Raw genomic sequence first — 16277 nt, 5'->3', positions numbered from 1 at the left:
TAACTAAATAATCACGTGTTTGGAAACTTTAAAGTATTTTAAATAACCCATGCATCAGATAACTCATATTAGAAGCCTGAAAATATTTTGAATTGAACAATAATAAAAAATGAAACCTTTAAAACTGTGACACACAGTTTTAAGGAAATTTATAGCCTTATCTGCACATATTAGGAAATTAAGAATGAAAATCACTCATCTCTTTCAAGAAATTAATAGAACAGTAATTGAAAACCAAGGAGATTATAAGAACAGAAATTAATGACATAGAGAAGAAATGCATAAAAGAGTATCAACAAAGAGCCACAAGTCTGTTCTTTGAAAAGGCTAATATATTGACAAAATTCTGGTGAGACTAAGAAATAAAAAGGCGCAAACAGCTAACAACAGAAATGAATAAGGAACCATTGTTACTGAGCCCGCAGACATTACAATATATAATAAAATGTTTTATGTGCTTTATATAAATACTTTTGAAAGTTTAGATTTAATGGACCCAATACCAGGAAAATAGAGCTTATCAAAACTGATGCAAGGGGTTGAAGGGCGGTGGTGGTGGTGCAAACTGTAAAAGAAAAACATAGTTTTGAAAAAACCGGAAATTTCAGCACTGGTGAAATGTGACAATTAAAGAATTATTTTTAAGTGTGATAATGGTATTGTGGTTTTGCTCTTTTGCAACTCCTTATCTTTTAGAGATGCCTATTGAAATATTTAGAAATTAAATGATAAAATGAGTCTTGGTGTAAAATACTTGATGCCACAGAACCTTTGCCCATGCCTGTAGCAATAGCACAATAACTTGAGTACTGAGGGTTTAAAACTCACCAACATGACAAAACGGTCTCCGCAACATCAGGGGAAAGCTGAGCGGTTTTTCCACAACCCCGGAGTTTGCCAGCTCTCCAGTAGCGACCGGACTCCTCACACTCTTGCCTCTGGCTTTTCCCGCCCATTTCTATGAGAACCAATCATTGAGCTTGGCTTCGCACCTCGGACCAATCAGCTATCTCCGCTACGGCCCCATCCCCCTCGTCCCGGAAAGCAGCCGGACGCCATGTTTCAAGGGCAGCGGGGTTGGTTCTGCAGCAGCGTCGGCCAAGAACTGAGGCAGTTCTGGGGTAGGCAGCGGGGTGGAAGCGGTGGGTCAGGTGTTGAACAGAGCATCCCTTCCCGCTCCAGTGCTTTGGTCCCAGGGTACTTGCTAGGCTCACATTATGCTCTTACCTCCACAGTGGCCGAAGGGGGCTCCATCACTGACCCAAGGGCCGCCGACTTCTTGTTCAGCTGTGATGCCTCCCACCCAGACACGCTGAGGTACCTGAAGGCCACCTGGCAGTGCCTCTTGGGTCATGATGACGCAGGAGCTGGAGTTGGAAGTTGCAGCCCCCTAATAAATATTGATAACGGGGATAGACTGGAACCGAGCAGGTTTTCAGCCCTAAATGGGAAGCGGGGAGGAATATAAATGACCTTTCCCTTCTCCTTTCTGCCACACCAACATGGCCTCCTACGTGGTCCACGAGTATGCCGAGCTCCAGTTGCGTTTCTAAGCTGTCTTTCCCACAAGTCTACGTGGTGCCTTGAAGACCCATCATCATCGTATTCAATATGTTTAAACCAAATCTCCTGATTGTCCCCCTAACACCTGCACCAAGTCCTATGCCCTCAAAGTTAAAACCACAGGGGTTTCTTGGAAATAACAGCCCCACCCCCATTAATCAGTCGGTGGCCAATCACCACGGTACATGGGTCACGTACCCCTGTAAATGTTCTTGGTTCTCACTGCTACTAACTTAGCACGCACCCTCATTACTTCTGGCACTGAGTATAACAGTGGCTTTCAGACAGGTTGCTCTGCCCTCAATCTGCCCACCTACGACTCCCCCCACCCCAATTGCTGTTCCGTTATGTTTACAAAGCAGAGGTCTGGTCACCACCCTGGCTGCCCTCCTCCCCACTCTCTTATTCCCCGGTGTCCTGATTGCCTACAGATAACTATGCCTACTTTCTTCCCTCATTTATTCTTTCTTTTGAAAGGTTGAATACATTCTTTATTTTATAACCTAAAATATTTCCCTTTCTTTCTCCTAGAATATATCAGAGCCTTGATTACATAGAAGATAATGCTACAGTTTTTCATGCCTACTATCTCTCTGCAGTAGCTAAGGCTGAATTAAAAAACTCGGTGGCTTTAGGCCATTTCATTCTGCCTCCTGCATGCCTGCAAAAAGGTTAGCAAAGGTCATTCATCCAATCTCTGTTAGCCAAATCCAGCTAGGTCACCCAACTTTACTGATCTTTGTTCTCAGACAGAGATTTTTGTGTTTTGTATCATTTAATGTAAGTGGAGAAGCATGGACTTGGGATCACATTTCCTTGGGTGTATATTCTAGCTTCGTTTGTTTTATTGCTCATTCACACATTTGCTAAACTACTGTATGTCAGGTTTCAACCCAGATGCTGAGGATTCAGTGGAGAATAAGACAAAAGGCAGGTCTTCCCTCACAGTGCTCACCAGCTAGGATCCAATACGTAACCAGTTTTGTGAACTTCAGCAAGTTGTTTTGAGGATAAAATGAAATAATATATTAAATAGACTGATGTGTGAGCATTTAAAAAATGTTTGCTTGTTTTGAATCTCTCCATTATTATTCTGAAGTTTTAAGATTCATTCTAACAATAAACCGATCTGTTTTATTGTTCTTTATATTTTTAATTTTTTTTAACTTCATTTATTTGAGAGAGAGTGATAGGACTAGTGGGGGAGGGTCAGAGAGAAAGGAAGAGAGAGAGAACCCCAAGCAAGTTCCGCATTGCCAGTGCAGAGCCAGATGCAGGGTTCCAACTCATGAACCACGAGATCAGGATCTGAACCAAAACCAAGAGATGGACACTTAACCGACTGAGCCACCCAGGTGCCCCAGTTCTTTATACTTTTAAAAGTACTTTCACATTAATTATTTCAGCAGTCCTATAAAGGGCAAGTTAATAAACTGCTTCTGGAGTGCCTGGGTGGCTCAGTCAGTTAAGCGTCAGACTTTGGCTCAGGCCATGATCTCCTGGTTTGTGCATTCAAGCCCCGCATCGGGCTCTGTGCTGATAGCTAGCTCCGAGCCTGGAACCTGCTTCAGATTCTGTGTCTCCCTCTCTCTGACCCTCCCCTGCTCAAGCTGTCTCTTTCTCTCTTTCTCAGAAATAAATAAAACATTGAATAAGTAAATAAATAAATAAACAAACTGCTTTTGAGATTGGCACTTTTAGTTTTCCCTGCTTGGGGGCATCTGGGTGGCTCAGTCAGTTAAGTATCCGACTTTGGTTCAGGTCATGATCACACAGTTCATGGGTTCAAGCCCTGCATTCGGCTCTGTGCTGATGGGCTCTGTGCTGACGGCTAGCTCAGAGCCTGCAGCCTGCTTCCGATTCTGTATCTCCCCTGCTCTCTGACCCTTCCCTGCTCATGCTGTCTCTCTTGCTCTCATAAATAAATAAAACATTAAAAAAATTAGTTTTCTCTGCTTGGAACACCATTTCCCTATCTTTTGTGGGCTAACTTTAAATATTCCATTTTAGGTCTTGCATTATTACCCAATTCTTGATATATGTGTGTCTGTCCTTAGAAAGACAGACTGAAGCTAGAACAAAGTCCCAGTGAACAGACAATTTAAAACAAAAAACAAACACAAACAAAAACTTGAAAAGATTTCTATAGGAAAGCTTTAGAAACCCCGAAGATTGGATTCCTTCCACAGTTGATGTCCTTGCAAGAGCTGGTTATAATAATAAATTGTTCCAAGTAGTTATACAAATAAATTAATGATTGGATAGGGAACTAATTTATTCAAAATCTGTGCCAATCAGTAAATACCCACCTTCAAGGGACTTATTATAGAATAGACATCTGACCTGGTTTTAAATTGAGTTTAGCATCTTATATTAAAATGTATTTAAATTAAAGAAAATCTGTTTTCAATGAAAACATGCTCCTTTTTAAGAATTAAAAGTATACATTATATCTACCTAGACCAGTATTGTCTAGAAGTGTGAGATGCAAATGTGAGCCACATACTGATTTTAAGTTTTCTAGTTAAGAAAATGCTGATTTCTAGATAAGAAATCAATGAATAAAAATAGATGAAATATATAAGTGAAATTAATTTTAAGAATATATTTATTTAACCTAATGTGTCTAAAACATTATCATTTCAATATATAACCAATATAAAAATTACTGAGATATTTACATTCTTTTTTTTGGTGCTAAATCTTTGAAATCCAGAGTTTATTTTATATTCATAGTACATCTCAATTTAGATTAGCCACACATTTCAATATGGTACCCATATATAGCCGGTACAATGGCTACTATATTGGACAACATGTTACCGATTTGTCCTCAAGTGGGCTACCATGGAAACTTTTGAGATCATGAAAAATGATGACCTAGGGGCACTTGGGTGGCTCAGTCATTTAAGCGTCCAATTCTTGACTTAGACTCACGTCATGATCTCACAGTTATGATCCCATAAACTGGGATCAAGCCTCGTGCCAGGCTCTGGATTGACAGTGCAGAGCCTACTTGGGATTCTCTCTCTCTTCCTCTCTCTCTGCCCCTCCCTCCCTCAAAATAAACTTTTATTTATTTAAAAAAATTTTTTTAATGTTTTATTTATTTCTGAGAGAGAGAGAGAGACAGCATGAGCAGGGGAGGGCCAGAGAGAGAGGGAGACACAGAATCTGAAACAGGCTCCAGGCTCTGAGCTGGCTGTCAGCACAGAACCAACACAGGGCTTGAACCCAGGAACTATGAGGTCATGACCTGAGCCAAGTCAGAGGCTTAACCGACTGAGCCACCCAGGCGCCCCGATAAATAAACTTTTAAAACACACATACACACACACACAAAAGAATGATGACCTAGTCCCTTGACATACTGAGCATTGTTAGAATTCTTGTACTACTATGCCCACTAGACATGTTTCTCTTCCACTCCTCTTTTACCAAATTATTGAATTCTTGAGTACCTCTACTCTACAAATTTAGGAATTTTATACATTTTATTTTGACTGAAGATTGCCTTCTTTATTAATGGTTGGCCTAAAGATACAGATATCTAATGAAGACATATACTCCAGCAGAAAAAGTTTACAGTAATGATTCTTATAATGCTTTGGAATTATCTGGGGAGTTTGTTAGAAATGCAAATTCCTGAGCTCCTCCTCAATCATCTGATTCAATAGGAATCTGCATTTTAAACAACTATTTTAGGTAAGTTTGATGCAAGTGAAATTTCTAGCTTAGAAATTTCAGACTTCAAGTAAACTTCAGAAAATTGTATAAACTTACTTAAAAAATAGTATTGGATTTGTTTTTCTTACCACAGAAATAAGAAGAAAACTTGGTAATTTTATTTGGGAACAAGATGAACATTTTCTGATAGAAAAGGTAAGACTAAATTAAGATATTTGGTTAGAATCTGTAGATTTAAAATTTTTTCAAAGCGATGTAATCTTAAAAATATTTACTTGTGACATATTAACACCAATGACCCAGATTATGGAATTTAAAAGACATGCTTTTATTGAACATAATCTAGTCTGACATTGTTTTTACACTATTACATTGATGAAATTGAGATATTTTTGTTGAATTATTCATGTAAAAAACTTGAAAATGTGCTTCTGTCCCTACTATTAAGGGAGTAGTAGGAACACAGTATTTACCCAGTTTTTTACAGCCAGGATAGATTCCTTTTTTTTTAAGAGTTTACTTTTTTAAATAATCTCTACAGCCAACACAGGGCTTGAACTCCCAACCCCAAGATCAAGAGTGGCACACTCCACTGACTGAGCCAGCTAGGCACCCTTACTGCCAGCATAGATTCTGATTTACTAATCCCTCTGTTGTGTCATTTGCTGAATACTTTCCATAACACCCCTCAATAAATGTGTACAATACTGAAAATGGACTGTTTTATAGCTTTGGTATTCTGCTTCACATTTGCCTATGCTTTTGACTTACTTCAAAGTCTTTATGCAGTAGCCAAATCTGAGATAATTTGGACATCAAAAAGAATGACAGTAATGAATCAAATTTAAAAGAATCCATGATTCAGTAATGATGCTCTAAAGGAATAAGGAAAGGAAAAAAAAGAACAGAAGGAGGAGAGGAAAGGAGGTGGGAAAAGGAAAAAAGAAAGGCAGAAATGAGTGATAGAAGGGAGGAAAGGAAACATGGGATAAGGGAAACTTTCCTTATAAAATAGCAACTAATAAATATAGGGGTACCTGGGTGGCTCAGTTGGTTGAATGTCTGACTGTTGGTTTTGGTTCAGGTCATGGTCTCACAGTTCATGGGTTCAAGCCTCATGTCTGGCTCCATGCTGGCATCACAGAGTCTGTTTGAGAGTCTCTCTCTCCCTCTTCCTTTGCCCCTCCTTTGCTTGTACTGTCTGTCTCTCTCAAAAAAATAAGTATATAAAACTTAAAAAATTTAAACATTGGTGGAATAGAAAATCCCCCATTTTACCACCCCCAATAAAATAATTGATTTAGGCCATGTCATTAATGGATGTTAAAACCGTGATCTCAAATTATCACTCCACAGATAACTTACTAGTTACACAGGTAAGTGATATGCTTTCACAATGGAGAGATCTGGCAGACACCATCTTAACCAACTGGTCAAATTTAGCATCACTGTAACCTCTCATATGTTCAGCTTGATGTGATATAATAAAGTATATAATATTCTCTATATAGTGTTCTTATTCAAAATGTTTAACCTAATTAACCCTAATCTCATGATGAGTAAACACTCAAGAGAATTCCAGAATGTGAGACATATCACAAAATAACTAACTGGCTTCGACTCTTTAAAACAATGTCATAAAAAATAAAAAAGCAGGAACACTGTTCTAGATCAAGAGATATAACAACCAAATGTGATGTTAAACCTTGATTGCATTCTGGATTTTTAAAAAACAATTTTTAATGTTTATTTATTTTTGAGAGAAAGATCATGGACAGGGAAGGAGCAGAGAAAGAGGGAGACACAGAGTCCAAAGCAGGCTCCAGGCTCTGAGCTGTCAGCACAGAGTCTGATGCGTGGCTCTAACTCACAAACTGGGAGACCATGACCTGAGCTGAAGTCAGATATCCAACCGAATGAGCCACCCAGGTGCCCCTTGGATATTTTTTAAAATAAATGTTTATTTATTTTGAGAGAGTGAACATGAGCCAGGGAGGAGCAGAGGGAGAGGGAAAGAGAGAATCCAAGCAGCCTTTGCACTGTTAGTATAGAGTGTGACTCAGGGCTCCAACTGATGAACCTTGAGATCATGACCTGAGCTGAAATCTAGAATTGTAAGCTTAACTAACTGAGCCGCCCAGGCACCCCTGACTCTGGGTACTTTAAAAAGTAAAAAGGACATTTTGAGAACAATTAGGAAAATTTAAATATGAACTAGTAGGTGATATTGAATTAATATTAATTTTCTTAATTGTGATGGTGGTATTATAAAAATAAAAGAATGCTTTTTAAAGACAAGGCAAGCTAGGAGTACCTGGGTAGCTCAGTTGTCAGACTTTGGCTCAGCTCATGAACTCACAGTTCATAACTTCAAGCCCTGCTCACTCTATCAGCATAACCTGCTTTCGATCCTTCAGTCCTGTCCCCTTCTTTCTGCCTCTCCCATGCTTGTGCTCCCTCTCTCTCAAAAAATAAATAAACATAAAAAAAGAAAATGCACGCTAAAGATTAAGGAGTGATATGCCATAATATCTGTAAGTATTGTCAAATGGTACAGCAAAAATAAAAAATGAGAGAAGGCATGCAGAGTGATGAAAATGTTAATGCTTTCTCTCTCTCTCTCTCAAAAAATAAATAAACATTAAAATTTTTTTAAAAAGTGGGGGGAGCCTGTGTGGCTCAGTTGGTTAAGCGTCCAAGTTTGGTTCAGGTCATGATCTCACAGTTCGTAGGTTCAAGCCCCATGNGCCCCCCCCACAAAAAAACTAAACAGAAAAAAATGTTAACACTTTGTGAATCTAGGTGAAAGATATATAGTACTTACTGTATTATTTAACTTTTCAGTGTTTGGAATTTTAAAAAAATCTTTATATTTCTGAAGCAAATCAACTAACGTATATGTTTAATATTCCTTTTATTAATTTGTTTTTACCCCAAGCGGTCATCATCTGAAAATGATAGTTATTTTGGTAGCTTTGGCTATGTTGTACTAAGACAAAAATATCCAATCCTTGTCTTGTCATAGTGTTTTCAGGGATGCAAGTGGTGATGGAATGGCTGTTATTTGATAGTTATTATTGAGTAAGCCAGAACTTCAGAGCTAAAAAGCTTTAAAGCTCATTAATTTAATTATTCAGTTTTAGAAACGAGACACTTGAGGTAAAGAAAAGGTAAAACCCTGTTTTAGTTCACATACTAGGTATTAGCAAAATGGAACCAAATTTTCTCAGCTCCAACCCAATCCAATATTTTTTCTATGAAAAAATTAGTAGAACATGCCTGTATTGATGACCGGCACTAGAAGTTATGTGATTTTATGATAAGTGACTTTGTTCTTTCAAAATATTGATTCATATTGAATATTAGGCAATTATAATAAAGTAACCATAGAATATATAGGTAGAAGGTACTTCATCAAATGGCAACAACAAGCATAAATCTGGTAAGTAATTTGGGGAATGTTATCTTATTATTTGGAGTGGATTTGTGACCTAAACATAGAAATTTCCTAATGGCATATTAAGCAAATATATTAATTATGTGATAGGTACCAATATCTGAGTCACTTTCACATAATCTTTTTGAAAAGCTTAATACATGTTTAATTCTTTCATAACTCAATAGCTGAGTACTCCATTTTAATTTTGAAGGGGAAATATAGTCTACGGCCATACCACCCTGAACGTGCCCAATCTCGTCTGAAGGGGAAATATAAGTTGTTCAGCTTACTTCATATTTTTGATCTATAATTTATAGGAAGCCTAGGAATCTTCAAGTCAAGAATTTCAAGTTTAAATTAATAAATTTTTGTTTCCTTATCTTTTAAATATTTATTTGTTTTTGAGAGAGAGAGAGAGAGAGTGAGTGAGCATGTGTGGTGGTGGGTAGGCAGAGAGAGAGAGAAACAGAATCCCATGCATGCTCTGCACTGTTAGTGCAGGGCCCAGAGTGAGGCTCAAACTCACAGTCTGAGCTGAAATCAAGAATCTGACTCTTAACCGAATGAGCCACCCAGGTGCCCCTCTTTATTGTTTAAACACTAAAAAGTAATATGGCCAAATTAGGGAAAATTTCAAAAATTGCTGAGAGAATAAAATTAGTCAAAATTTTACTATCTAATACAACCATGGCTGATATTTTAACAATTTTGGTCTTCATTACATATCCCTAAAAACAAATAGTATAATTGTGTATGTGTACAATATTTTGTAATGAGTTTTTGCCACCAAACTAGATTGAATGTACCTAAGTGTATGGATATTTTTATGACTCTTGATATATATTGCTAATTTACTGTTTTGCTTCCTGAAAAAACATTTGATTGGATCATTGATATGAGTTTTAAAAATGTGTTTTCTTTTGCTATACACAGCAAGATGAAGTAACACCAAAGGAAATAAAGGCCCATAAGGAAAGCAACGAACTAGCAACAGATCACAAAAAAGAACTATCCAAAAGGTATTGAATTCATCTACTTCATTGATATGCAATTCAATGTAGGCATCTTTGAGTACTGGCTGTGTTTATCTCATTTAATTTTCACTGTCTTTTAATTTTTTTTAACGTTTATTTTTGAGAGACAGAGACAGATCACTGTGGGGGAGGGGCAGAGAGAGAGGGAGATGCAGATCTGAAGCAGGCTCCAGGCTCTGAGCTGTTAGCACAGAGCCTAGTATGGGGCTCAGACCCACGATCTGGGAGGTCATGACTTGAGCCGAAGTCAGATGCTTAACCGACTGAGCCACCCAGGTGCCTCTAATTTTCACTGTCTTCTTAAAAGATTGATATTATCATTATTGCCACTGCCATTTTACAGAAAAATAAATCTACAGTTAGATTAATTTCCCCAAAACCATACAAACTTTCATTATTCAGTGGGGAGAAGTTGGATTTGAACTGGGTCAGTCTAATTCTAGAGCCAACCACTATGCTAGACTATCCTTGCAGAAAAGAAACAACAATTTATGTATGAATACTGTTATATTACTTTTTAAGTATTTTTTAAATTTATGAGAGAGAGAGAGAGCAGGGGAGGGTCAGAGAGAGACACACACACACAGAATCCAAAACAGGCTCCAGGCTCTGAGCTAGCTGTCAGCACAGAGCCCAATGCGGGGCTTGAACCCACAAACCGCGCGATCATGACCCAAGCGGAAGTCGGACGCTTAACCGACTGAGCCACCCAGGCACCCCTTACTTTTAAATAAGAAAATATACTAAATATTAGCATTAATTTTATTAGGATTGGATGTTCGAAATGATCTCCCCCTTTCTAAATTGTAATGTGGTCACTTTGGTTTAAGAAATTAAAAAGACACAATCATGGACTTGTCATTGTGTCAGAGACAATCTATGAGAGGCCCCCTTTGTTTCAATCTTTTTCGCTATCTAGTCCTAATTCCGTATTTTCCAGTTCCATGGCTTTCAAATACTCATAGGGAGTACTGGCTTTTCAAAGGTCTGGTATTTAGTTGCTGAAATAAAAATGATCCAACAGTAGCTATCTCTCTTCAACATAAAATTAATGGGTTTACTTTATATAGTTTTTTCAATTTTAAGTTTTTCTTCCTTAATTTTTTCTTATACCTTTTGTAACTTATATTTCATTTGTTATAATTTACACAAAGTTGTATATTTAATTAAGTTTAGTAAACCATTGTTTCATGGTCCTATGACTTCTAGATATTCTACTACATAAGTTTTGAGAATCAATATTTTAAGTCTTGGGATGTCTGTGTTTAGCACTCCTGTGAGTTTACTTGTTATGCTCTTTGAGATAAGAAACTGGTAAAGAAAGGCAGAAAAATAGAGGAGGTAAGACCATGAAGACATTGTTAAGTGATTAATAGAGGAAGAATAGTTATCCTAAGTGACCTTGTAAGAGAAGGCTGAGAAATAGAAAATAAAAAGTAACTCCCAGTGACTTGACTAGAAAAGATATCAAATGCATAAATTCCTTGAGAAATGGTTGTCCTGCAAAACACAGAAGCCATAAAGGAAAAGACTAAGTATGACCACCACAGATATTTTAAACTTGTATGTGGCAATAAAAATACCATAAACCGAGTTAAAAGAAAAATATAAACTGGAAAAAAAATATCTGACAAAAACTAGTTTCTTTAAGATACAAAGGAGGCTTACAAATCTGGGGAAAATCTGTCCAATCAAATAACAATAACAATAGACAAAGGATATGAATAGATACCTTAGGTCGGTATCCAACCTAGAGCCTTTTCTTTATGGAACCACTAGAGGGTGCAGTGTGAACACAGATAAAAATATACTTTGAACCTACTCAGCATTTATTTTGTTGGTATACTACTAGTGATATTGAACACTAAGTGATGAACCTGTTATTAAACACTTGCTAAATACAAGACACTTGTGAGCTAATCAGTTCATTTGATTCTCATAACCCTTATAAGGTTATGAGATAAATACTAATATATTATAGATAAATACTATTAGCCTCACTTCACAATTGAGGAAACAGGTTCAGAGAGCTAAAGGTCACCCAACATTACTTACATAGTGAAACTGAATTTGAAGCTAAGTCTAGCTGATCCAGAATCCAAACTCATAATCACTATGCTATTTTCACTTATCAGTATGTTCCCCAAATCTTCTGAAAATTGCATGAATTTAATTATTCTGTTATAAACTTAATGCAAGTGATTTGTCAAAATAGAAAATAAAATAAAGAAAATTTAAATTATAAACAACCCTTGGAGATAATTACAACCAACATTAGTACATTTCTTGCTAGTTTTATACAAATACATCTTGTTTTAATTTGCATTTTTTAAAATTATTAATAGCTTTGAACATTTTTGAATTTGTTTATTAGTATTTTATATGTCCTTCTCTGTGGTTAGTTTTTATTCTTTCTCCCTTTTGTGTGTATGGGGGGGTGTCTCTTTGTTTGTTTTTTTTTTAACCAACTTGTCTGACAATTTTGTATAATAGCTATAGTATCCTTTTGCCAGCTTGTCACATTATTTCCTCAGTTTGTTGTCTGGTTTATACTATTTTAGAGATACAAACTTAAATTTTTGCATCATTAAACTGATCATTTTTCCTTTAAAATTTCTTCTGTTCCTTTTATGTTTGGAAAAGTTCTTGCCCATTCAGAGATAAAATCAGTTTTAAATTCTGAGGATATTTATTTTGGTGTATGGTAATAGGAGATCGAAATTGATTTTGTTTTACAAATAAGAAATTTCCACTTTTTTTGAACAATAAATCTATTTCCAACTGATAGGTAATTTCCCTTTGTCATAGGTTGTTTTTACATATATGGTGATCTATTTTCAGACTGTTTTATTCAATTAATCTGTAGATTTATTTCTCTATCAGTATAATATTATTTTAAATTATATATGTGTCTTTATTTTTTTGTCTTAATTTTATTTGTGTCTTAATACCTAACAAGGCAACTCCGAAACGGGATTATATTCTCCTTTTAAAAATATTTTCCTCAGTTCTTCATGCCTACGTATTACTCTATTTTCAATTTTTAATGATCAAAATCCAATACATACAAAAGGGGACACTATGAAAATACTGGTCCCTAGCAAGCCATTTGCCATCTCAGAAGCAACCAATATTATCAGTTTCTTGTATGTGCGTGTACTAGCAAATTAGTGTAAATATTTTCATTTCTCCTTTTTCTCATAAATAGTGATAGATTATAAGCACTGTTCAGTCCCTTGCCTTTTTTCACTCAATAATCTTTACCTTGGAAATCATTCCATATTATTACATAAAGAGCTTTTTTATATTTGTGCTGTATAGTGTTCCATGGTATGGATTTACCATAATTTATTGAACTGGTCCCTTATTTCAATGCACTGTTAAGTCATTTCTAGTTTGCTGTTAAAAACGGTGCTTCAGTGAATGATCATATAATGTCACTTTGTATGTGTGCAAGTATCCATAGGGTAATTCTTAGAAGGCAAATTGCTAGGTCAAAAGGCATGAAGATTTGTATCCTTTATAGGTCTTATCAAATTGCTCTCCATATAGACTAAACCAATTTATGCTCCTGCTGGTTGTATATAAAAGTGCCTTTTCCAGGTAGGGTGAACAAACAACCAGGTTTGCTAAGGACTGTCTTGGTTTTAACACTGAAAAGCTCTGTGTCCTGAGCATCCCCTCAATCCAGAGTAAACTGGGATAGTTAGTCACCCTTCTTTCACCTGCACCTTCTCCAATACAGTGTTCTATCATATATTTTGGTCTTTGCCAATCTAGTAGGTATAAAATGGTATCTCACTCCTGTTTTGTTTGAATTACTATTATTATGAATGAGGCTGAGTGTCTTCAGATGTTTGAGAATCACTTGCATCTCCTTTTCTGTGAGCTGTTGGTTCATATCCTTTGCACATTTTCCTATTGACTGAGTTCTGTTTTTATTTTTATTTTTTGATATCAACCCTTTACCTTTTAGAAGAATTACTTCTTTGTGAAATAATTACAATTAATTCTTAGCCTATTGTCTTTTGACTTTGTTTTTTTTATCTATTTATTTCAGAGAGACAGAGACAGTGCAAGTGGGGAAGGGGTAGAGAGAGACGGAGAGCAAGAATCCCAAGCAGGCTCCACACAGTCAGCACAGAGCCCAACTTGAGGCTAGAACCCACAAAGCTGTGAGATCATGACCTGAGCTAAAACCAAGAGCTGGACACTTAAACAACTAAGTCACCCAGGCTTCCCTGTCTTTTGACTTTAAAAATGTTAAGTTCTGGGGTGCCTGTGTGGCTCAGTCGGTTGAGTGTCTGGCTTCATCTCAGGTCATGATCTTACGCTTTGTGGGTTTGAGCCCGGCGTCCGGCTCTGTGCTGACAGCTCAGAGCCTGGAGCCTGTCTTCAGATTCTGTGTCTCTCTCTCTGACCCTCCACTGCTCATTCTCTCTCTCTCTCTCTCAAAAATAAAAAAAATGTAAAAAAAACATTTTAAAATGTTAAGTTTTGAGGGTGCCTGGGTGGTTTAATTGGTTAAGCATCCAACTTCGGTCCAGGTCATAATCTCATGGTGTGTTGATTCAAGCCCCGCACCGGGATCTCTGCTGTCAGCACAGGGCCTGCTTTCTATCTTCCATCTCCTTCTCTCTCTCTCTCTCTCTCTCTCTGCCTCTCTTCTGCTCTCTCTCTCAAAAATAAACATTAAAAAAAGTTAGGTTTTTGTCATGCAGAAATGTTTTACTGTATACGTTCATGCTTATTAACATTTTCTTATAGCTTTCTGGGTTTTGTATTGTACTTCAGAAACTCATCCTACTCTTAAGATTATTATCATCATTATTTTTTGCTATGGTTTCTTCTTAATGTCTTTATCTTCCAATTTAAATCTGTGACACACTTGGAATATATCTTGACATAAGATGTGAGGTGGGGATGTACTTTCTTTTTCTTTTTTTCTGCTGATAGCTCCCCTACTTGTGGCAATTCATTACATAATTCATCTTTACCCTCACCTTTATTATAGGTTAGATCCCTGTAAATATTTCGGTCTATTTCTGGATTTTATATTTTTATATTCCATTCATTTGTCATACAACAGCACCACTCTGTTTTAGTTGCTTATAATATGATTTATTTTCTAGTGCTAGTTTCTCTTCTTCACTCTCTTTCAAATTTTCTTAGCTATTTTCAAGAAGACTTTTATTTTTGTTTTATTTTATTTTTTGTTTTGTTTTTAAATAATTTATTGTCAAGTTGGTTCCATATAACACCCAGTGCTCATCCCCACCAGTGCCCTCCTCCATATTTTATTTTTATAATTAATTAAATCCATAGTTTATTTGGACTTACTTAGTTTTTAACTAATGCTTAGCTATTCTTTCTGGTATATTTTTCTATTTGAATTTTAGAAGCTACCTTATTAATATTTTTAAAAATTACTATTTTTAGTGACATTACAAAAAATATTTATAGATTAACTTTGGGAGACTATCTTTGATAAAAAATCTTCCTATCTGAGAAAATGGAATTTTTCCCCCACTTGTTTAAATTTTCTTTTGTGGCCCTTAAGGAACATTTTCATATTTTCTTCATATAAATCTTATATGTCTTTTAAGATTATTGCTAGGTACTTTTTTTTTCATTCTATTATAAATTTGGCCGTCTCCAATTAGATTTCCTACTTTGTTGTTGTTAAGGTAAATTTTAGAATTATTTTTTCTTAACCTCTAAAATCCCTTTGTGATTTTATTGAGAATTGTGTTAAACTTAAATTTGAGAACTACTGAAGAATTGATGTCTTTATAGTTTTCAATATTCCTATCCAGGAGAATGTTTTCTGTTTTTCTTTATTTTTCTTTTCTTTGAAAAACATTTTTTAAATGTTTATTTACTTTTGACAGAGACAGACAGAGCATGAGCAGGGGAGGGGCAGAGAGAGCGGGAGACACAGAATCTGAAGCAGGCTCCATGCTCCTAGCTGTCAGCATAGAGTCCAATGCAGAGCTCGGGAGATCATGACCTGAGCCAAAGTCGGACACTTAGCCAACTGAGCCACCCAGGCGCCCCTATTTTTCTTTTCTATATATCAGTAAAGTTTCCTATTTTCTACATATAGAATCACCTATTTCTTGTTATGGTTATTCTAGATTTTTATGAATTTTGTTGCTGCTGTGGATTGGATCAGGTTTTTTTTCATTTTATTTTTTATTAGTTACTACTATTATACAGGAAAGTTATCGATTTGGCAGTATTTGTTTATAACTACCCACTTGGAATCTTTAAGAGTCTAGAAATATTTCAGTTGATTCTCTTGGCTTTTTAGGGTACACAATCATATAATTTGTTCACCTGAAAGATTGCTTCTTCCTTTTTAGTAGACATATCTTCCATTTCTTTCCCTCTCCTCCATCTCATTGCCTAGCCAAAAATTTTAGAGCCTTGATAAATAATAATAAGGGTTATCCTTTTTTAGTCTCTGATTCTTTTGGGAATACTGTTTTGCTTTATTTGAAGGATCTTATCCTAAGTGGGCTGTAGTTTCTTTTAGAAGAGTTCATATGAAC

The 16277-nt window shown here is 36.2% G+C and overlaps 1 protein-coding gene across 1 annotated transcript in view; it reads left to right on the top strand.

The window, feature by feature from the left end:
- The first annotated feature begins 1036 nt into the window (after positions 1 to 1036).
- TERB2 (telomere repeat binding bouquet formation protein 2) overlaps positions 1037 to 16277 on the top strand; it is a 21569-nt gene continuing 6328 nt past the window's right edge. Inside the window, exons 1-5 of the mRNA XM_077764491.1 lie at positions 1037 to 1121; positions 1236 to 1317; positions 2095 to 2234; positions 5384 to 5445; positions 9623 to 9708. Of these exons, the coding sequence (XP_077620617.1) occupies positions 1058 to 1121; positions 1236 to 1317; positions 2095 to 2234; positions 5384 to 5445; positions 9623 to 9708 (434 nt within the window). The 5' untranslated portion in view covers positions 1037 to 1057. The remainder of the gene's footprint in view (positions 1122 to 1235; positions 1318 to 2094; positions 2235 to 5383; positions 5446 to 9622; positions 9709 to 16277) is intronic.

This window comes from Crocuta crocuta, unplaced genomic scaffold (assembly GCF_008692635.1).
Source record: "Crocuta crocuta isolate KB4526 unplaced genomic scaffold, BGI_CrCroc_1.0 scaffold102, whole genome shotgun sequence".
Taxonomy (NCBI): domain Eukaryota; kingdom Metazoa; phylum Chordata; class Mammalia; order Carnivora; family Hyaenidae; genus Crocuta; species Crocuta crocuta.
The sequence above is the reverse complement of the archived record's forward strand: the minus strand, read 5'-3'. Positions and strand labels throughout refer to the sequence as shown.